This window comes from Takifugu flavidus, chromosome 10 (assembly GCF_003711565.1).
Source record: "Takifugu flavidus isolate HTHZ2018 chromosome 10, ASM371156v2, whole genome shotgun sequence".
Taxonomy (NCBI): domain Eukaryota; kingdom Metazoa; phylum Chordata; class Actinopteri; order Tetraodontiformes; family Tetraodontidae; genus Takifugu; species Takifugu flavidus.
In genome coordinates this window covers 15353709-15375698 of record NC_079529.1, presented here as the reverse complement: position 1 = coordinate 15375698, position 21990 = coordinate 15353709, and the positions used below count along the sequence as shown (strand labels likewise).

At 39.1% G+C, this 21990-nt stretch overlaps 2 protein-coding genes across 4 annotated transcripts; one reads left to right on the top strand and one right to left on the bottom strand.

Annotated features, from left to right (window-relative positions):
• Positions 1-753: 753 nt before the first annotated feature.
• Positions 754-7129, top strand: rab11al (RAB11a, member RAS oncogene family, like). Of its 3 annotated transcripts, none has more exons than XM_057046267.1 (5): positions 754-1051; positions 3092-3287; positions 3670-3863; positions 4252-4332; positions 5653-7129. In XM_057046267.1, exons 1-5 carry the CDS (start codon positions 1015-1017, stop codon positions 5790-5792), a joined length of 648 nt encoding a protein of 215 aa, XP_056902247.1. In that variant the 5' UTR covers positions 754-1014; the 3' UTR covers positions 5793-7129. The 3 variants fall into 3 exon arrangements, with proteins under 3 accessions (XP_056902247.1, XP_056902246.1, XP_056902248.1); XM_057046266.1 differs by having other exon boundaries at positions 4204-4332; XM_057046268.1 differs by lacking the exon at positions 4252-4332.
• A 188-nt stretch (positions 7130-7317) lies between these two features.
• On the bottom strand, positions 7318-18327 carry mex3a (mex-3 RNA binding family member A). The gene is made up of 2 exons (XM_057046265.1): positions 17820-18327; positions 7318-15277 (listed from the first exon to the last, which is right to left on the bottom strand). Exons 1-2 carry the CDS (start codon positions 18238-18240, stop codon positions 14124-14126), a joined length of 1575 nt encoding a protein of 524 aa, XP_056902245.1. The 5' UTR covers positions 18241-18327; the 3' UTR covers positions 7318-14123.
• Between the last annotated feature and the right edge of the window lie 3663 nt (positions 18328-21990).

The following is a 21990-nucleotide window of genomic DNA, read 5'->3' as shown; positions in this document are numbered from 1 at the left end:
TTGTATAAGCAGCTCAGGAAATATGACAGTCAACAGTAGCACTCAATGACAAGTTACATTTTTATCTTCAAGATTAAATCAAGATTTAAAGGGTATTTGCTCATGGTTAATCAAAGCCAAACATAAACATTTTTAATTTGTAAGACATTAAAACACAATGTCATTGAGGCCAAGGTTTTTTGCATTCATAAATGCTGTAGAAATCAACTGATTAATGCCAACTGATTTCCATCCATCCTCTTTTTCCTATATATTTTTTCCTTTAATGGTGTCATAGAGTGGGGATTAAGTAAATTTGCCCATTACCAAAATGCATTTTTATTGGTGACTTTTACTTTCAAAATTATTATTCTTTATTCATATATTCACTGTCCACTCGTAAATACGTTTGAAACCATTTTCCAATTCCTCTTCCTAATTTTTCTGAACATCACTGTAGCTTTTAGGGCATTACAGTGAAATAAGAACAAATCTACCTGTTTAGTCGAGACAAGGCAAATACTCAAATGAAACTAAAGAGGCTTGGCTAAACGGCGTTCTTCGTCATACATGTTGCCTCCGTGTTCAGGGAGGCCTCTAGCACAGCTAGCGCCCATAGACGCAGTATCTGACCTAGAAAGTCTCTTTTCCTCTCCGTACTCTATACGGCTTCAACATCATACGCCACAACACACGTCATGAACCGCAGCACATCGGGCCAATCACGTGGGCGCTCGCGTCAGGAACCATTTGGAACAAGGCAGGGGCGGGTCGACTCTGATGACGTCATAGTGCCGCTTCGATGATGGCAAGCGGCAGAAAACGAAGAGACTAACTCGTCCAACTGCTGGGAACTTGTTCGGACTTTTTATTTTTATATATATATACATATATATATTTATATTCGACAACAATTGTGTGACAATAGGCTGAAGTGGCTGGTTGGATCACACACGTCATCGTTGCCAGAATCGTGTGCCAGAAGTTTGTTAGAGTCGGAAGAAATACGCAGACTCGCCGATAAGATAAGCTAAGATGAGCAGAGAAGACGAATATGACTATCTTTTCAAAGGTGAGTGTTTAAGGCAAACATGCAATACAGCAGCGAGTTAAGGCCACTTGTCATGTGTTATTATGTTATTGGCCCAAAAATTCAGCGTAAAAGCAGGAAACAGTCGCCCCAGTTGAGCCGGGACAGAGGCACCTGCCGCCAGCTGTGGCGGCTCCTTCCTGGGGTCCGAAATTCGCGGCTGTCACACTGACAGTCTCCTTTCAGCAACTTTGGTGTGGACATTTATTTGCCCCTATCACTTTGGGTGTAAAACCACAGGGGTGCCAACCATAAATGGCGAAGACACTGCTCTAGCTTTCATATACAGATCGTTTGAGAAAAGAGGTAAAATCGCTATATTTATACTTTTGAGCCACATAGTTTGTGTAAAAGGTACTTTTTGACGGCATTACACACATGATTTAAACATAAAACGTCTTTATATTTATCAGGATATGTTGATTTTATTTATTTATTTATTTATTTATTGAAGCACTTGTCTCTGAAATGGTATAGATAGCTTATTTTAGCATGACGGTTTAGTAAGTTACTAGATCATGCTTCTGCCTTTACATGAACTGGAGGAAATGGGACTGTTGATGGTATGTTCAAATATAGAATGCTAAACAAACACGTGTTGTCAAACTGGAAATACCTGCATGAAATGTGCGTAATGCTACTTGTAAAGTCGAGATTAAGTGGTCTCATACAATACTTTACCTTATACCAAAGCTATAGGTGACAAAGACAAGCCAGGACCCTGGTCAGGTAATGACTTATATCTGGCCATTGATTTGAGATCAAAGCTTCTAGTGCTGGTTTAGCACTTGTGGGATTCCTCAGCCTCTTTTCTCCTCACTGCAAATGTGAGTCAGATTGGATGAGTTGTCACATGCACGTCCCACCTGACTGTTGGTGTGGGTCAATCTATTCCATAAATGCCATTCATTTTATTGTAAAACTCACTGTCAGTTTGTGTATTAGTGCCAGTACAGTAGTAATCTAATTTTTGTCATATTTCTGTTAGAAACATTCATTGTCTAAATCAACAACCTCTTTAAAGAGTCAGAGTGAAAGTTGTTCAAATGATGTCCTCAGTTGAGGAAAGTATGATAGTGATTTAAGATTAGAACCCTGCATAAGGTAATGGAATGGGTGTGTAATTCAACTGTGATTGGACCTGTTTGATGACTAAAGACCAGGAAATAATTGCACAACTAGTTTTGTCCTCCACCTAAAATCTTTTATGGTAGATTCTAATGACAGAGGTGTGTTTCTGCATGGCATCCAGCAGCAGGTATGTGTAGTTGCCAAATGATTTCTGATTCCATAGTGCAGAATACCTTTTCTTTTAATGCGGACAAGTGTCTGCACTTGATTTTGTTCAGAATGTGCTGTGTTTGTAACATGCAAGTGCAGACATGGTGGTTTGTCAAAGATTTCAACAATGCAGTCAACAGTTTATAACAAGTTAACATTCTTAAAACCAGATCGCTTATCTAACAGATTAATTTAAGATTGCAGGTGGACACAAAAACTATGTTTTTTAACAGTGAGGGATGATTAGCATTACAGGAACAACTCACTCATTGTTAATTAACTCTTTTATCTCATACAAGTATAAAAATTACTGTACAGTAAAATCTGAAGTGGGATGGTGTGTTTTCTTTGGAAAATGCATTAAAATGTATACTTACCAAGTAGACTGTTTTCAAGAAATGTTAAGCTATAATGTATAAGACTTATTTAATGTTAGTGCAAATATTTTACCGCAGATACGAGTAAATAAGCAAACATTTAGATTTGTAGTATAAACAGTCACATACACTTTTAAAAAATATTTCTTTTTACCATATATGGTAGTCTTTTGTATGGCTTACATTTTGAAAATAGAAATTGTATAAAATCATTATCCTACCTTGTTACATTGTGTTTGTAATATTAACCAATATAGCTATCCATTACAGCACAACCTCTGACATTCATAAAGCATCCAGCACTCATCATGTTCATTAATGCTCCTTTTTTCCCCCCTTTTTTAACCCTTTTATTTATCTATAGTTGTGCTGATTGGTGATTCGGGTGTTGGAAAGAGTAACTTGCTATCCCGCTTCACCCGAAATGAATTTAACCTGGAGAGCAAGAGCACCATCGGGGTAGAGTTTGCCACTCGCAGCATCAAGGTGGAAGGCAAGACTGTCAAGGCTCAGATCTGGGACACAGCGGGACAGGAAAGATACCGAGCTATCACTTCTGCGTGAGGATATTAGCTTTTTAACACCCAGTGGAATCATCATCGCTTTGTTTCGTCTGGCCTACACATGAATCTAAACAGCACATATGTTGATTAAAGCGAGCGGCCCCATTTAGCCCCCCCCCCACTCTAATCACCTAAAGATGAGAAGAAGCTTGTTTTTCAGTTCTGTTTCCTCACAAAGTATTTGTTTCTTAAAAATCCAAACGGTCAAGTCTTGGTATGTGTCTAAAGTTAAAAAAATCCATTTAATTAAATCAGCATTGCCAGGAACTGGTTGCTAGTATTTCAGTCCCCATTTAAAACTTTATGTTTCAGATTGTTTCTTGTGTGTCTCCGTGTATTTCAGTGAGACAGCAAAACTATTTTGTGTTGTTCTTTTTAGTTACTACCGTGGAGCGGTGGGAGCTTTGTTGGTTTATGATATTGCCAAACACCTGACCTATGAAAATGCTGAGCGCTGGCTGAAGGAGCTGCAGGACCATGCTGACAGCAACATAGTCATCATGCTGGTGGGCAACAAAAGTGATCTACGCCACCTCAGGGCGGTGCCTATAGATGAAGCCAGGGCCTTTGCAGGTATAACGAGGACTATATCTGCATTCTGTCCGTGCCATTTAAACAGGGAATTAGTCCTTTGAGCTTCTGTTTATTAGACCACTCAGTTAAAGCTGTAATAATAAGGACTTATAATATTCACTTGATAATACTCATATCATAGGTAATTAATAATTATTGCAACTTAAATGCCTGACATTAATTTAAGTATTCTTAGGATTTAACTACACTTGTCAACATTTTGTTTTGCCTGTTGTTTTGAGTGGAACATCAAATGTTTCTTTCTCTAATAGTGACGAAAACTTTATTGTCAAGCACTTCCTGTTTTTACTGTTTTGGTATTCCTTTTTTCCACATTTAGAACCTTTAACACAGTTTAATTTTTCCCTGTGCTGTTGTGCATTTAAAGAGAAATATGGATTGTCTTTCTTGGAGACGTCAGCATTAGACTCCTCTAATGTGGAGCTGGCGTTCCATACTATTCTCACAGGTCAGTGTCCAGTACTTTTTTGATATTTTTTGTATGCCATAATTGATTAACAGCACATTTTTTCCGTAGAGCATTGTGGTATTGTTATTTTTTTCTTTCGTGAGATTGCAAATTGATCTTGTATGTGATTGTGAGTATAAATATTTGTTTGTAGATTTTGTTGACGGATGGAGGGATTTTTTTAAATATTTAATATACCTTTCACATGTAATACACAGCTTACACCGATAGATGGCAGAAAATTCCATTTTATATCGTTGGCAAATTGGTTGATAAAAATATGCACGGTTGGATTTTTAAAAATATGGATTATTTGCACACCAGAAGAATATCTAGTGAGTTAATCTTTTCAAGAGAAATGTAATAATGTAACAAAACCAGTGGTTGCTACATATACTCTATGTGTGTGTGTATGTGTGTGTGTTTGTGTATGTCTATGTGTTCACTAAATACATTTTAATGAATTTCTTAAGAAAACCTTTGCAAGCAGTCTTCCTAATGGAGGGATTGCTCATCTATTGGAAATGTGATCCTGAAAATTTAGTAAAAACAGGAACAGGCAATTGCAGTGACTGATTCAAACCCTGCAGAAATAGACAATCCAGCAGTTAGTGGTTCTTCCACTTTGTGTGCTCCAGGGCCTGAAAACTCTGTTAATATGTGCTTTCTGTTTGGATTGTGTTTCTGCTATTTGTCATATTTCCCACAGTCACATAAGAAGACCCATTTCAACCAAAGCAGAGCTTCATATGGACACCCTCTATAAATAGTGCTCATGTCACTTTTTCAGATTTCTCTGAAAACACAAAAAATGCGGAATAATCACCGTCAGATGAGTTAGGCATAAACATCACTGTTGTTGTTTGTATCATAGTTTTAGCATCCATGGTATAGTTTCAGTTTCAAATGCTTTTGCTTTGATTATTTTCAGCTTGATACATCAAGAATTTCTCTTTTCTTTATAAGTATTTGTTTTTTGTTTCCAATTTGTATGCCTGTTTATGGGTAATGTACTTGAATATCAGTGGGGCTTCCATTATAAATGATGATGATGATGATTACTTAATCATCAGTAATAATATCAAAGTCATTGAATTGTTATAAAAGTAGCTATGATGCTCCGGAAGAATCAAGTATATAAGTTAATCTGGTTAAATATGTAACATGACGAGGCAGAAAAATATAACTGTGACTTTTAAGAATATATGGGTACATGCATAATGCCAATGTTTTGGTTTGTTCTCAACTCCATAGGTCCCTTTGTTGTATGGATTTATCTGCAATTACATGTAAATCACCTCTCCCTCTTCTCTCCGACAGCCATCTACAACATTGTGTCCCAAAGGCAGATGTCAGGACGAAGTGATTCAGACTTTTCACCAGCCTCCAATGTGGTACCAATCACAGTTGAGCCCACCCAAACCTTGAGCAATAAGGGTGTTTGCTGCCAGAGCAACTGAGACCATACCTCCAGGAGTTTGGACCACCAACCAGAGAGAGAGAAAGAGGGGGGAAATGAGAGACAAATACAAACAAGGTCCTTTTGTCCTTTTACACAAGGACCGTGGTTTTGATGTGTTTGGGTGGCATCTGTTTATGAAGAATATCAAGACGAGTAGCCAGGGGTGTGGTGAAGTATCGCTTTATGTCATTTGCAAGGAAAAAGATGTGATACACTGTAATGCATGTACTATACATACAGAACTTTTTAAAAGTAGATGATTTTATGAAAATTTGATATCACAGTCTTTCAATCTGAAAGCTCCATTTTACAAGTCAGTTATCCTTTCCCATTTTCACACTAGCATCATACCAAGCAGTAAAAATCCACTTCCAAAGAAAAGCTCTACATGTCCTGTCAATGTTATTTCATATCTTATGAAACGTAATATTCAGGACACTATTTCTCTTACATTTACAAAATAATGCCCGCAGAAATATTTTAACAAGGTTATGGTCTGTAACTAAACACTAGATGCTGTAAATTTTCCAAACTGATGGCTTTGCTGCAGCTGTGGAAGCATCAAGTCATTTTTCTTCTACGTGCTTGACGTACTTTGGTGTAAGCTAGCTTTTCCAAGCTGTGTTCTATCAAACAATGATCCACCTCCCTATGCATGACATACTCTTCTTTTTTATTGCAAGTGGTCTTTAGTTCTTTCCACAACAGCCATGTCTTGCAAGTTATAGACAGTATTATCATTTCTACGTAAAATAGAATCACTGCATTACCAGTGACTCAATTCACTGCCTATTATATCTGGAGGATAGGGATTCTGCTGATGACTGTCACCCTGTTGTAAAAAGAAAACCAAAAAACATGTGTGAAGCTTCAGTTTCTGGAATCACTCTGAATTCTTAATTATAGAGATCTTGTGATTGATCTGTAGTTAGGAACCAAGAGACAGGCAGGCAGATGGACAGATAGATGGATGGAGAGGGTCATGAACCCTGCCCTGGTCTTTTGATATCCTACTGTTGTCTGCTCATCTTCTCCTTTCTCATCTCTGTACCCTGCAGCCAGAGCAGCACTCAAACATTGTATGATGGTCATGTCTTACTTTTAATAAACAAGGAAATAAGAGAAGAAAGTTTGGTTAGGAAATAAATCCCATCACTACGCCTGCTTATGTAAATCCAAAGGTTATGAATATGATTGGTTTTTATACTGCTTTAGCATTTACGCAATATAATTGACTTCATGGGTCTTCAACTGGGTGCTGTAACTTACAACATTTAATATGTTCAAATGTGTATTTGCATTACATGTGTAGAAATAAACTCTAAGGCAACCCCCCTTGTGATTCCTGTATTAATTGCTTTTTGTTTCCAGTAGTAGTGAATAAAAATAGATTTCATTAAGTAATAATAGCAGTATTATCAATCTTATAAACATCGGTTGTTACATGCATTAAAACCTGATAGCAATACAAACAATCATCACGAGTCTAAACTGTTTCAAGTTGAAAGATGCAACTGGACTCATTTTGAGGTAATTTCATTTTTGTTTTATTAGAAACATTTACAATACATCTTGAGTCTTGGAAAAATAACAAAATAACCAGAACTAACATGGCGCAATTACATTAATCATAATATTGATAATAAAAAAATGTCTCCAAAAATGTAATTCACAAAAAAGCATGTGCTATAACAAATAAACCTGCAATATCACATGCCTTGTAAGGGCATAGCATACTGTAACAGAGTTCAAAGACTTTTTTTAAAATTTTCTCCATCCATCAAAGTTGATCAGCCACAGAAGGCCACTGGTAACCCATTTTCACTGTTCACAGACAGAAACCAGAAACTAATGCCAGATGATACTGGCCCAAAAACTAATCCACTACAACTACTATTTGACCGGTATGAAACAATTCTACTGTGTTGGCAAATTGGAAACGCTACCAAAGACAACTGTCAGATTGCATTGGCCTCTTTGGAAAAGGTTGAGAGTTTCACCAGCGAGCACCATTTCATTCCCCGTTTTACTACAGCTGAAAAGGTTCAATTGTGGCATTTTTTTCCCGCTCGAATTCGGTCAACTCCTTACTCTTTAATGTGAGTGCGCAAACAGGCTATCATTATCTGGTGAATGAGAATGAGATAATCCAGCAGTGACTTTTTCAGGGATTAATATGGTCTCTGTCTGGTTGCAAACTTGTCAACTTGCCCATTTTCCAAAGAGACTCCAACTATGAAAATCTACAGAAGAGAAAAAGCCCAGGTGCACTGGTGTTGAAGGATTACACAGAACCTGAACCATTTCTCCTATCTAAGTGACCATACAACATACATGCAAACTACTACGTTAATGAAGCTGCTGTGTGTATATGTATGCATTCTAGTTACATAGATCTACTGCACAGTGCACTGATGTCCTCCTCTAGATGCCTCTGCTTGTTTCACACACTTCCCCTAATCAGCACGTTAGGGAAGGTTCTCTCAATATTTTTTAACCGATCATGCTCTGCCATGAGTGATGACAAACTGAGTAGTAAATGTAGAAAATGTATGATTTCAAGTGTGTACAATTTCTGTGACCCTCATAGAGTGTGAAAATTCCAATCTTTTCAGTCTTAGCGTGTCTGTCAAAAATCTGAAGCAAGTTTACAGAGGAAATGAGTTATGCAATTCAGTCAGTGTGGGGAGGGGGGGGGGGGGGTTAAAGCAAGCAGCACTGCAAAAAGAATGCTGATGCAAGAAAAATATATAATTGAGGCACACACTGATGCTCTGTGTCTAAAATATCTCCAATTTCTAAAAAATATCATTTTCTGACATATTCCATTGTGAATGCATCAAAGTGGAAGTAGTGCCCATTTGAAGTTCAAATTTAGTATAGGCACTCTTTACCTAATTTACAACAAAGTAATGGAAAACATGAGCATCCATATATTTCATAAATAAAACTTCTAAACTTAATTATTAGAAACTGACTTCCCTGTGTTTAGAAATATATTAGCTTTTGTCATTTTAATTAAAAAACAAAATGTCTTGAGGTTACTCATAAATATGTTGCTTCATTTTAAATTTTTCATAAATAACATCCAGATACTGACTTTTTTCCCCCTCTGCTTTCTATGAAACAATAACCCATGTTAGCAAAATAGATTTGAGAATTTTTTTTAAAATTAATTTTAAGTTACTTTTTATAAATGTCTGTGGAAGAACGCAAATATAGGCTACGTTGAAACCTGTCACAAAACCTTTACAAAAAAAAATGAAAATCAACTTAAAGCTCACTTGCACGTAAACACAATAGCACAAAGAGTGCATCGAATTGTGTGATTTTTCTTCTTTTTACATTCAAATGCATGTGTGTGTGTCTAACAGGTTGGCAAAATTGCTTATGTGCATACACTGGAAAATAAGGATTTCCTATCACTCCTTAAAATGGGTTCTACCTAAATGCATAAACATTTTCCTATGGGGAGAAGAAAAACATCAATTTCTACTTATACAATTGTAGTGCGCTTAATACAATATTGTAAATAACCCTAAGAAGAACTTAAATACCACTGATGTCACCCGGCTGTTTTCTTGCATCTTGAAATTGAAGAGGATTTTGTAGTGGGTGAGATGGACCTTGAAAGTTGCCTTTCATCTTGACATATTATTAAGACACATAATCAAAATGTATGTATTGATTATTTAAAAAACTTCAATATGTTTTTGATCTACTATTCACTTTAAGATCTTAATGCTTTTCATACACTTCAGGTATCAAGCTGATTAATTATTGAGGTCATTTATGTCTGAATGAATTTTCCTATGTTCTATAGTTGAATAACATGCAGTTAAACTGAATAGCTTTAGTTTCATAAACTAATGCCCTAAATGGCTCTCTAAACAAGATTAATTAAAGCCACAATGTTGTTTTCTCTATTATGCTGTTGCCTTTCTTAACATCTCAACATCTTGGTTCTTTCTGGGCAGCCTATGTTAATACCTAGTCTCTGCCCTGTTATTCATTGTCAACACAATTCCTTCACAGTATTCCATAAATTACTCCACCATCCCGTTTATCTGAACTCCTGAAATATGGTTTGGTTTTCATGAACTAACTGGCTGGACTGTTAACAGGACAATAAATGACAACTTAAAGTTTCCCAATATTGGCTAAGCCTGGATGGTTCCACTCGAAGCTAACTTTGATACGGGCACCTTTTTAGAAAAAAAGTAACCAAACAACACTAAACCTTTTTAAGACTTTTAGTTAAACAGGAAAAGTACAAGTGAGTTTATTCATAAAAACTTGCTTAAATACTAAAACAAGCAAGTTGATGATAAAATGGGTGAACTCAAGTTGTTTTCTGGTATTTTGTTCTTTGGTAGGCTGACCTTTTCATTATAAACACAAACATATGCACAAGCAGGTGCAAGTATTAAAAAATCCTATTACTATGAAAACACAAATATTACTAAAAAGTAAATGATTTAAGTTTTACATGTCAACATTCTTGCAGAGTGACTGGTACAGTGCCTCCTCCCATGTTGCCCTATGCTTTACTCCTTGTACCTGGTTCTTAAAAAAAAGCTTGAAGACATTGCTGCTAAGACAGTAGCCTTATCATTTGTTTAAATCTAAGGTATGACTTTTGCAGTACCACGAGAAGTTCTAGAAACTTGCAGCTCCATCCTACATCCTTATGCTATTGAACTTAAAACAAAAAAAACAATGGACACAAGAACATCTACTGAATTGATTACCTATTTCATTATATCTGTCTACATTAGTCTTAGTCCACAATGAAATTTAAGCAGGTATTGGAAAAGCACCTTTATAGTTCCTTTAATTGAGGTCACTTACTTTGAATCTTTAAACGCCACTATGCTGAATTCTCTGATAATTTTCCCAGTATAGTCTTATTGCTTTTCATCCTAATCCTACATACAGTCGAAACTGATTTATTTATCAGGGTTAGGCTGTCTACACATACTGTTTATTACCTGTTTAATAAAGTGTAGTTGTTATTAGTGGTTAATTTCTTATTTATATTTTTAAGTGAAATACAAAGTAAATCATTGTAAATTATTTCTGAAATGTATGTCTCTAATATACTATTATAGCTGATTGACGGGGCAAATATATAAAAGATGTACTTTCCTTAAAACTCATATTGAATTCTTTTGTTAAAACATTGACAGTGATACTAGAAATCAAAAAACAAACTGTATTTACATAGATGCTCAGTGCTTTTCCATAGACTTATACAGCTTCTTAACAGGAAGATTCCTGTAAGCCCCTTTTGCATTAAACCAGTGCAAAGGTAAATCAAGTTATCAGCATCGACTGAAATGGACGAGAGGTCTCCCAAATGATCACAAGTACTATTGTGGCTGATATGAATCATCATCATAACACAATCAATAACGATAGGGAATCCTTATGTGCACGTATTTTATCTTCAACAAAAGGTATTTTCACCATCAGTGGTCGGTTTGGTATTATTCAAATGCGCAGTTTTGTAATAAGGTGCTTGTCTTTATAATGAAACTAAAGTGTTCTAAGAGCCTAATTTCTTGGATCTCCGATCCTCACCCACACTGTTTCACATTCTTTTCTCCAGAAATAAGTACTTCTTTACATCACTTCTCAGGGGTTGCTACCTTGTATGCCAGAAATGGCTTTATAAAAGGCAAATAATAAAAAAAAACATAGTATTTCCAGAGAATATTATCATAGTGCCTTGTATTGGACAATGAAAGCTTAACCAACTCAATGTGCTATGTGTCTGCCAGTGATATAACACATCTACATCAGTTTTTTTCCAACATTTGATATTTGAATAGTGTAGTCCTCAAGTAATGCAAGTTTTCAGCTGTTTAAAAAATATATTTTAAGTTCTAAGACTGACCTTGATTAATAGACCTATTTTGTAACTGAGTTGTGACAGAGGCTGAATCAAATTGTTCTCCAGTGCGACACCGGGTGCTGCTGAATCACATATTCACAATTTAAGTCACTGTAATAAACATATGCTGACTGGACTCATTATCACAATTGCAGTAATTGTTTTCCGGGGGCAAACAAATTTATCCAGTCCAAAATGGACACCACCACCACCATCATCCCTGTCATGCAGGCCTATAGTTCGAAACCTTCGATCCCTGCCTTCATCCGCTCACTGCTAGCTATCACAAATTCCCTGGCTGGGGCCACAGCAGATGCAGAGGTTGTGTAATTTGATTCAGACCGAGTGCTGTTAATTCGGTGCTTCCACTGCTTCAATTGTTTGAATTCCTTCTGCAAGCTCTACGGCAGTGGACCAGGGGTTAGCGGAGTGCACCAGTGTCCATAGTGAAGTGACAGATGCAGGATGCCCCATACAGAAGTGAGTCAATCTATTCTATCTTTATCATGCAAATAAGGTCCCCTTACAATATTGGAGAAGGTACTAAACGTCTGGTTTTGATAACAACCTTTTTTTTAGCATTTTCATCATTAATACAAGTGCCAATTTAGATAGATAAAGTGTAAATCACTAACTAAAGATGATGATGGGCAAAGTTATTTTACCCATGATCCTTCACTCATTTCACCGTCTCTCCAAAATTTAGCTAGTAAATATCAAATTCCGTGTGTGTTTGTCTTTAAGGACAAAACCCCTGCTCCTTAGTGGGAATCATACAGAGAAAAGGAGGATGGGTGGGGGAGTCTTTTTTTGCCCCACTACATCCAGAACACACAGCCCTCCCCAGTGCTTTTACCAGTGGGGTGGGGCAAAAATGGGTTGGGCTCACTGCAGGACCCTGATCTGGACTTACACAGTTCGCACCTGGACCAGCCTATTTGCCTAATTATGAATGAGTGGATCCAATCTGTGTCCAAGCAACCCTGCTGTCCACGCTGCCACCATACACGGACAATGCACCCCACTAAGAGGCCTTCAAAATCAAAAAAAGAGTAAACTGTAAGCGGGAGGGAGGGAATAACGGCCTAAGAAAAGAGAAAAAGAAAGGGGGTTGAGCAAGACCTCCAACTCAGGGTCAGAGCTACAATGTCCCATGAAACACCTGCTCCTGTACAGCTCAGCTAATTACAATGAAGACAGCTGGCCTCTCACAGCTCATGCATAATGACGTCAGAAGTGGCAATGTGGTGTAGGGTTTACCGATTTGGGGCTGAACTTTACAGTCTTGTCTGTTTTGATCATATTTCTGGTGCTGATTTAGGAAGGATTCTATCAGAAAGGAAATCATCTTGATGTGTACAGCTCATATCTCATAGAAACACCTCGCAATTCGCCTATTCAACTTCATCCTGTGCCCTATATCATCGAGTAAATATGGCCGATTGACCATAAAAAACACAAATAAATGAAATGTGGTTAAGGTGGCTTTGAATCAACTCTGCTGCGGAGACTGTTTTTGAGAACTGGCCAATTAGATGAATTTAAAGGCTTCTGGCCGCACAATCAAAGTGGTGCTTTATGTCAACTGAGGAACCGCGTGGTGTTCAAGTGCCGAGGAACAAGCGTTGCTGAATCTATTCAACAAAGCAGTCATCAAAGTGTAACCATTGACTTCTTGAAAGAAGGGTTTGATACTCAATATTTATACAACTGTTCTACCCATTTTAAGGATTTATCTCATGTATGAAATTGAAAGAATGAAAACAAGATGTCTTCTGCTTTCTTCTAGTGCCAATCCATTCCTAGGCTGAAATTAATATCCATTCGGACAAATGTTAACAATCCGGAAATCACATTAAAAAAAAGAAGAGGCTGAAATCACCTACACACCAAAATTTAAGGTTTGCTTTAGGAGCCTATTTGAAACGAAGAGAATTGTAAGGTGCAATAGAAATCTTGTTTTCTTCCCAGAAAACACTCACTTTGGAGATCAGTTCAGTCTAGATTGGGTACCTCAACAATCATCATCTTCCTTCCATATAATAAACCTACTTCATTGGTTAAAATAAAATAAAAAAAACAATACAATGTTCAGAGTACCTCTGCCAAAGCCGTGATTCATGAATGAACAACAGCAGCAAACGAAAAAATGAAAATGCAAGGTACTATGCTTCTCTTATAAACAAAACTTTTATAAAATATATATGCATATATATATATATATTCATATATATATATATATATAAAAGAAAAACCTAAAAATATTTCTTATATTTTTTGTTAAGCAAGCAGTGCCTTGTAAAATATCTGCTCGACTGGTTTAAAATTTTCTGAAAAACAAAAATGTGTATCCTAATAATAATTGTTATCGTAACAATAAATAATTATTGAACAAACACTGACAAAACCAATGATAAAAACGGATGTGGTTCTTTAAGAGAATATTCGGATGGCCTGTGTGACCTGGGTGTGGCACACAGGGCATTCTGGATGGTTGAGCTCACAGATTCGGATGGCACACTCCATGCAGAAGAGGTTATGGCCACATGGCACCAAAGCAGCCGTTACTTTACTTTCAAAGCAGGTCATGCAGTCTCGCACAGTGGCCGGCGGCGAGTCTGGCACTGGCAAACGCCCCGGGAAACTTTCACCAGCTGAGGTGGGTTCACTATGGGCACGACGGGCCTGGGCGTGAGGTGAGCTGGCTATGGGCACAATGCTGGTGACTGAAGAATTGTTGGTGCTTCCACCTCCGCATGGTTCAGACAAACCAGGAGAGAGTCTAGTCAGGGGGAGTGGGAGGCCCCCAAAGCTCTTCGAACGCTGTTGGGCATAAAAGGCCACCTGTTTGGGGTAGTCAGAGTCACCCCAACCCTGGGCACTCTCTGATCCAAAGTAAGAGCAGGATTTCTCTCCAGAACTGGAGCAGTTGCTTTTGTTGTAAAGTCCCCCTCCTTCGCTTCCTCCTCCACTGCCTCCTCCAATCATGGCATCTGAGAAATTCTGGCGGTAGCTGCTAGTGAGAGGCTTGCGCTGGGCCCCCTGCAGCCCCCACACCTGCTGTAATCGACTATCTAGACCACTACTGCTCCCCACTGGGCTACCTCCACCACTTGGACCCAGGCAGTCGTTCTCATTGTTGAGGTCATGCAGGCCTCCTGTTCGGAAGGCAATGTGTGCTTCAATTTCCTCGCGTGCCCGCTCTGCATTGCTCGGCGACCCAGTGATCTCAAACACAGGGTCTCTGTCTCGACTTGGAGTAACTATGTAAGTACAAGTCTGCTGCTGGATGCGTTTAATGGTGGATCCTTTGGGGCCTACAACCAACCCCACAACGCGGTATGGCACTCTAACCTGAATGGTGGTCTGACCTGGCAAAGGTGTGGGTGGTGAGCCACTAAATGACATGCCCAGTTTGTTGCGTGAAGCTCGGAGCATAGAGAAGTGCTCTGCAGCAGAGATGATTTCCCGGCGAGCCAATGCAACGTCTTCTTTTCGACCAGTAATTAAGAACACAGGCTCCTCTCCTCTAACAGGTGTTTTGATGTAGGTGTTGGTTTTGGCCCTCAAGGCTTTGATCTTGCAACCTGCAGAGATAACAGGAAACATTATATATAAATAAGCTATATGTAAATCAGTGATAGCACATAACAATCTGTTATGTGATTACAGAAATAGAGAATAAAATAAAAAGTTACCCATGTTATAACATTGGCTGAAAGAAATCCGCTAATCACCTTTTTAAAAAATCTCTAAAATAGTGACAGCCAGTTAGCTATATTGCACGTTTGTGCTGAAGAAAGTAATTATTATTTTGATTTGCAAGAATTTCACTAAACAGGATATAGTGTATCTTGTAAAAACTAAATAAGAAATGTAGATGAGCTGCACATAATATTGAAAATCTCATTGGGAAGTAAACATTGCATATTGCATAAACACTGTTTAATAGCCTATTTTCGGCCTAGGTTGTGCAGATGTAGAATTTGTGGATCATATCCACAAATGGAGTTACTTGGATGACTGCGGCTACAGGAGTGATGATGTTACAAACACAGACACTATACAGTCCATACCTTACAATAGAGTTGAAGATAAAAGTTAGCATTAGAAAAACCCAACATAAAAATGCCAAGTAACAAAGCTAAAAAAAAAGGTCTCTGGACAATACAGGTTTTTTTTAAATTCCACAGTACATTGTCATCGCAATAATCAACCAGGCCTGGCTAAAGCAAATTAAATTAATTTTACAGATGGTGAGAAAACAAATCATTTTCTGACCTCTCCAGAAACATAATATATAATAAAATCAAGCCACATGTGCATTGTTTTCGGCCATTTACTGTGCTTTATCTGATGTTTCAGATTTGTACGCATTTGAAAAAGACATTGTTGGAAAAAATGCTGTTGGTCTGCAACCGTAACATAGAAACTTGTTTTGACTGACAAACTTTAAGTGCGCATATACTCTATTCCACAACATTTGACACAGTACTCCTTTGCCTCTGTAAAAAAAATTAAAAGTAATAAAACACATTGGGATGAAACCAAATCTAAACTTAATGGTGAAAAATGCTTCCCCAGGGACAAATAGCTCAGCCAAAGGGGTGATTTTGAAAGTTTGGCACTGACTATTCTCAAAATCTGAAATCAGCATTATGTGCAAATATGAGTGTTCAAAGCAACACTAAAAAAATCCAAATCTCTCCTGTGCCAGGCTATCCTTTGTATCTACTAACCAACAGATTTTAGATGTCATTGAGACTGCAACACTTAGACTCAGGAATGAGCAGGATCCACAATCTAATGTAGTAGAGATAAAAGCAACATCTATATCCATAACATCCTGATACTATTCTAGAGTTCCACCCTTCTGTTTCTGTACTTATTTCAGTTCCAGCTCTTCCCTTTCCTGGTGGACAGCCATGTGATATCAGGAGTATGCACTCCAGTGGGGCTCTGTGTGTCCTGCTTCCAAGGTGTGACACCCCTTCAGCTTTTGGATACTACACCCCCCCCCCCCCCCCATCTTCCTTTTATTTCAGTCTACCTCTTACACCCATGGGTTAGGGAAGGCAGTCAATAAAAGGCAAAGCCACACAAACCACCATAAAGGATAAAACAATACTTCAGCTTATAAAAATGAACTTTTCAGTTAAAGCTTGTTTGCAGTTTAATGACAAACTGATGATGAACCTTAGATGTAATACATATACAGTATATATAAAAACATCTCTAGGCTTTCCCACCCAATGTGCATAAATTCTAGAATATTCCAACTTTGTAAAAGAATTTGTAAAAGAATTTTCTCCCGATGCAACTTCTCGCTGAGTCACCCTTTACGTCCATCCCGTTTGACCCTGTCCCCCGATTTTCTCACCTTTATTCAAACCATATATTAGCAAAACAGTAGCACGAAACCCTGAAAAATCAATCGTGAGTACGAAAAGGAAGGTTCTCACTCATTCCATAAAAGTGATCCAAAAGTGATCCCAGCTCGCATTGTCTTATAGTATCACTGTTATAGTGCGCAACATGAACCACGAACTGAATTAATTAGAAGGGCGAGAGAGCTTTCACCAGGATGACCAAAATTTTCAAAAGGTATGATTCTTGATACGGTCGTTTCAAAATAAAACCTCTTTTTATTGTTCGCCAGCCGCGTGTTGCATTTTTGAACAGTCTGGCGCGTCTCAGACGACAAAGGAAGCAAGTGCTTTCCGTGATCCAGTGTGCTTGTGGCTGTGCGCTGACATCGATGGCGTGGATGTAAAATAATTCGCCCGGCAAACGAGAGCTTCTAGATCATTTCTATAAATAAAAAACACCCGAATCATCAAAAACATACCGAGATCAGCGGGCGACTTGCTTCCATTGTGTGACTCAAGATGAGCGCATGAGAACTTGCAAGATTGTAGCAGGAAAAAAAAGTGGGAGGCTGATGTCTCAGGGGAGCACAAAAAACACGCGAGCACACACACACACACACACACACACCACTCCCTTTTCTTTGTCAAATAACACCAGGTAACATTAACAGGACAAAAAGGCACGTAGAAATGAAATAGCACAGTTACTGTGGGAGAAGGACAGAAGTTGGGGTGGGGATAAGATTGCAAGCCAGTTTACCTTGTCTCCCCACTATTTCGGCCACATGTTCAGAGCTGGGCACTGGGACACATTCTGTTATGTTGCAGCCTCGTCCTTTGGTCTCACTTGAAGAGCTCTCATACAACACGCACAACTTGCTTTTCCCCTGCAGGATCGCAGTATCTCCGCCACCCCCGACGCTGTTGCTGTGGTTGTGGTGGTTGTTGTTATTGTTACTCCGGTCCTGTACTCCTGTTGTTGGGGCTCCACCACCGTCCTCGCTTTCCCCGAGACCCAGCAGAGACAGCTGGCCAAGCGCGACCCTAAGGGCACGGGAGTCGTCTTCTTCTTCATCGGGCGGAACAAGTAGACCTTCGCTTCCGAACCCGGAGCCAGGCAGGTCCCCGCCGTAGCCCCCATTTTTCTCCATGATCCCTGATAGAACCAGCAGGCTAGGCATGGCTAACAAAAGAGTGTGTCAGACAAAGACAGGGAAAGAGACTGGAGAAACAGCACCCGTGCCGCCTCCTCCTCCTCACCCCCTCCTCCTTCCAAGTCCCCCTTTTGCGCTAGTCCCTCCCATAGACCGGCCCCTTTATCTCTCGCTCTCCATCCGCCAGTCATTCAATACAGTAGTCTCTCTCCGACCTCCAGGCAGACGGGACATAAGACCGTCTGCACGATTGATGGGGCGGGAGATATGATGCTCCACCCAGTCTGGTTTACACAGCGCCCTCCTCTCCGAGACAAGACGAGCCGCCTTCCCATTGAACCAGTCTTTCTCAGGTTCACAAGCCTGCGGTACGTGATAGCGAGTTCCTTCCTGACACATGTAAAAAGAAGCGAATAGCTGATCGGTTATCCCCAGTACCGCGGTCATCTACCCTAACCCCCGCCTGGCTACCGCCACTTATGTAAGAACGTCCCCCATCTAGGATGTAAACAGTCGCCCATGAAAAGATGCATTCAGGCTGCGCACTTGGGCATATGACGGAGTGCGCTGCTGAAAACCATCGTAAATTGCTTTGTTTAGAGGTGTAAAATGTGCAGACACGGCACATTCTGGCAGAAACTCCATATTTTAGGTGGATCGCGCTTTTGTGATTTGCCAAGAAATTTGGGGCTAGTGAGTTGGTGACAAATTTTACTGAAAGAGAAGGAGAGGGAAAAGGGGGTCCGCCCACCACCGGAGTGTGCTTTGCGACAGGTCACCGCGTTGTTGTCCCCGGCGCCGTTGCGCTTGAGGATGGTATGTATGGGGTGGGGTGTCTGGAGGGGCGGTGGGGCTGAAAGAGAAAGGGAGTTGTCAGACAGGCATTGCAGACCCTATGCAGCGGGGAAACGGCAGGAAAGCCTCAGCACATTTCCCGTTTGAAAAAAGGGGTATGCTGCAGCTCCGGTGAACAAAGAACGGCGCTGTTCGTTTTGCACACAGACTCTCCAAGATGTCCTCGACAGAAGCCACGCCTGAACGCATGGGTTTAGTACAGCAGAGAAGAGCTAACCTGCAGTAGTTTCTCTGATTGCGCGACTGGAATCAATGCACTCAGTGAAGTCTGATTTTTCACTGTTTAAATACATTTAAAGTTTAAAACAAGTTGCAGCTCCGAGATCTAAAAAAAATGAACCCTCAATAATTACACAGAAAAAAACATTTAATATATAGTGTCTGAATAGAGTGCTGAAATCCTTTATATAACAAAATTCGAAATGTAATGCCAATTAAAAGGCTATTATCACTCAAATTGAAATCGGCTTTACTCTGTACTATAAAACAAATCTCAAGGAATCCTGGTGCATCATTTGCATAGAGCCCCAAGGAACATTTAATAATAGTGTTTTTTGCTTGTCAGTTTAACTATTAAACTCTGTACAGGCAGACATTTTCAGAGGTTTACATGTTGCAGGATGTGCTTTAACTATACTAGGTTATGTAACCGGAATGACAGATAAATCCCCCAACAGGCAACACCTTTAAACAGTAAGGAAAATGTGCATCGGCTGTGTGTGTATTGCTGTTGAGTTCATTTTTCGTGACAACATTTGATCCAGTTTAACTACATTAAAAAATTTTAATCATAAATTTGAAAATGGTATTTTCCCTATGTTGCTCCACAAACAAAACAATACAAACAAACACACGCAGTCATGTGGCCTTGGATGGCAGATTGAGTGTGGCATGTGACACTAAGAGAGATATGAATATTTTAGCATTTCTAGTAAGAAGGCCTTCTGTGTTTTAATAACACATAATGTAGGGCAGCTCATTTTTCAAACACTTCATCTGAAAATTAACGTTTTGATCAAATGTTACCCAAGAGAGAGTGGTAGAACTGCATGCGTCAATCTCTAGCTGTGCTCTCTAGGTGCTACCTTCCCGGGGGGGGGTTGTTGCCGAGGGGAACACGTGGGGACACTTTGAATTTGAGGTGTGATGACAACATCCTCATTCTGCCCAATAATGGAGATCGAACAAATGAGCCACATGTTAGACAGCAGGTATGTGTGATGCATGAAAGGCCAGAGCGAGGACCCAGGGGGGGCTGCCCTGATCACCGTCCCACCCAGTATAGAGGCCACACAAATGGGTACAGGAACAGGATGAGGGCTGGCTTCTTAGCAACGCACCAAGGATTTCCAACTGTCCGAGAGGTGGTCTGGATCCATTACAGTAGAGCGGGTCCGTTGAGAATCCATGGCTTCAATCAATAAAAAAAAATGGATCCAGGATATTGTTTCACTCCTTTGTCATCATCAAAAAACAAGTTTGGTGTGTCCTGATGGAACACTGACTGGAAGATTCCTTATCTGTCAAACACATAACTTTTATTGTCCTCAATATAAACTTTTATGCATCTTTATTGCCGAGAATCTTCTGGTATTTATTTACTGACTGTTAATTCTTAATTACATGTACATATGAAACCATAGAGCCATGCATTTTTAACATAGCATTAGCCACATAAAGATTATACATAAACATAAAATATCATTCATTAGCATAAATAAAAAACACTACATGCAAGCATTCATAAGCAAACCCACCACCAGAGTGAATCTGCCATAGACAGCTGCGCTATATAACTTAGAAAGCAACATTGAAACTCAGTCCGAAGAGGTCCACAGCAGCTAAGAGAGGTTGGCATACCTTTGTTAAACATCCATGTGATCAGGAAGGCTATAAGACTATTCCCCAAAGGGACTATGTTCATTACTTCCTTGTACCAATGTAAAGAAATGGTTGAGTTTGGAGATTTGCTTGACTTCCACAGCCTCGTGTCCTTGCAGGATTTTGCCCTGCTTTCAATTTTGTGGCTGCTGCGAGCACAAAGGGACAAAGGGACACATTGGTTAAGCACCATGTGCAGGCGCCATAGTGAACAGGCTGTTAGAGATGATGCAAGACCTCATGCAAATAATACCGCAACTTACTCAGAGGCAGATGAGTTTTTCAGATGCTAGGAAAGTGTTTCCCAGGAGGAATTCCCTCATAATATATTACATCTTTTGAATTTATTTCTTGATGAATATTGATCTAGTCTAGTGAATATTTGAGTCCTATTTTACAGACAAGCCAAAATTATTTGGGATATTTTTAAGTGAAAACCAGCTAAATTTTTTATTTTCTGAAGGTCTTTACAGGACGAACCTGGCCTTAAAACACAATTTTAAAAAAAAGCACAGAGGCAAATTCGTCACCTGTTGTGACACTTGAAGACACACATGCATGCAGATGCTGTGATTGGGGTGGGGTGGGGTGTGTGTGTGTGTGATGTCAGCTGGGAGTATGAGTCAGTTTGTATGACTTCATTGCTTTTTACAGGCATTTGGTCATTTCTCTTCCCGATCCCCACTCACACTGGTGATGTATGCTTTTTGCTGTGCACAATGAAAGACTGCCAGTTTTAAGCCATTCATGTATGTGTGTCCCTTAAAAAGAAATAAACAATAACAAATAAATCTGTCTCACACCTGACTGCACATTGGGCAGCCTTCAGGCATAACTCATTTATGATCTAATCTATGAACCTGAGAGAGAAGTGTATTACAACATGTATATTGACAATTTATGTTGTATCTTACTGAATATCAGAAAGGTAAAATAAAAATTATTTAAGGACACATGTATCATTTCTAGTCCACATTTAAAAGGAAAACTGTTTTTCCCCCGCAGTATAAAAAAAATTACATTTTTTAATGTAATCTTGTT